The 470-nt window shown below is 69.1% G+C and overlaps 1 protein-coding gene across 1 annotated transcript in view; it reads left to right on the top strand.

The window, feature by feature from the left end:
- Positions 1–470, top strand: part of ICAM5 (intercellular adhesion molecule 5) — a gene marked incomplete in the record, with an annotated part of 9,857 nt that overhangs the window by 1,301 nt on the left and 8,086 nt on the right. Inside the window, 2 exon segments of the mRNA XM_027765558.1 lie at positions 21–93; positions 282–440. Of these exon segments, the coding sequence (XP_027621359.1) occupies positions 21–93; positions 282–440 (232 nt within the window).

Here is a 470-nt window from a genome sequence, read left to right as displayed (position 1 = left end):
TTTAGTCATTCCCGTAGCCCGAGCCCCAGCCCGTCTGCTTCTTCCGCTGCGCGCGGCGCACACTACAGGCGCGTGGGCTCATTCGCACTTTCCGTGAGTCTGGGTGGCCACGCGCGTACTCCACTACTTTCCTTCCCTTCCAGTCCCCGCCCCCTGGCCTCGGGGTCCTCCCCTTCAGGCCCCACCCTCTGGATCCCCAAGCCTTTCCCCTGTACGCCCAGGCTCCCTTGGGTTCCACTCCATATTCCCCAAGAGCCGCGGTTCCCCCCACCCCCTTGCAGAGCGGCCGGATCGCGTAGAGCTGGCGCCACTGCCTGCCTGGCAGCCCGTGGGCGAGAACTTCACCCTGAGCTGTAGGGTTCCCGGTGCCGGGCCCCGTGGGAGCCTCACACTGACCCTGCTACGGGGCGCCCAGGAGCTGATCCGCCGCAGCTTCGCAGGCGAGCCACCCCGAGCGCGGGGCGGGGCGG

The sequence above is a fragment of the Tupaia chinensis genome, unplaced genomic scaffold (genome assembly GCF_000334495.1).
Source record: "Tupaia chinensis unplaced genomic scaffold, TupChi_1.0 Scaffold138665_1, whole genome shotgun sequence".
In the NCBI taxonomy this organism is placed as follows: domain Eukaryota; kingdom Metazoa; phylum Chordata; class Mammalia; order Scandentia; family Tupaiidae; genus Tupaia; species Tupaia belangeri.
This window is presented reverse-complemented; position numbering and strand designations above follow the sequence as displayed.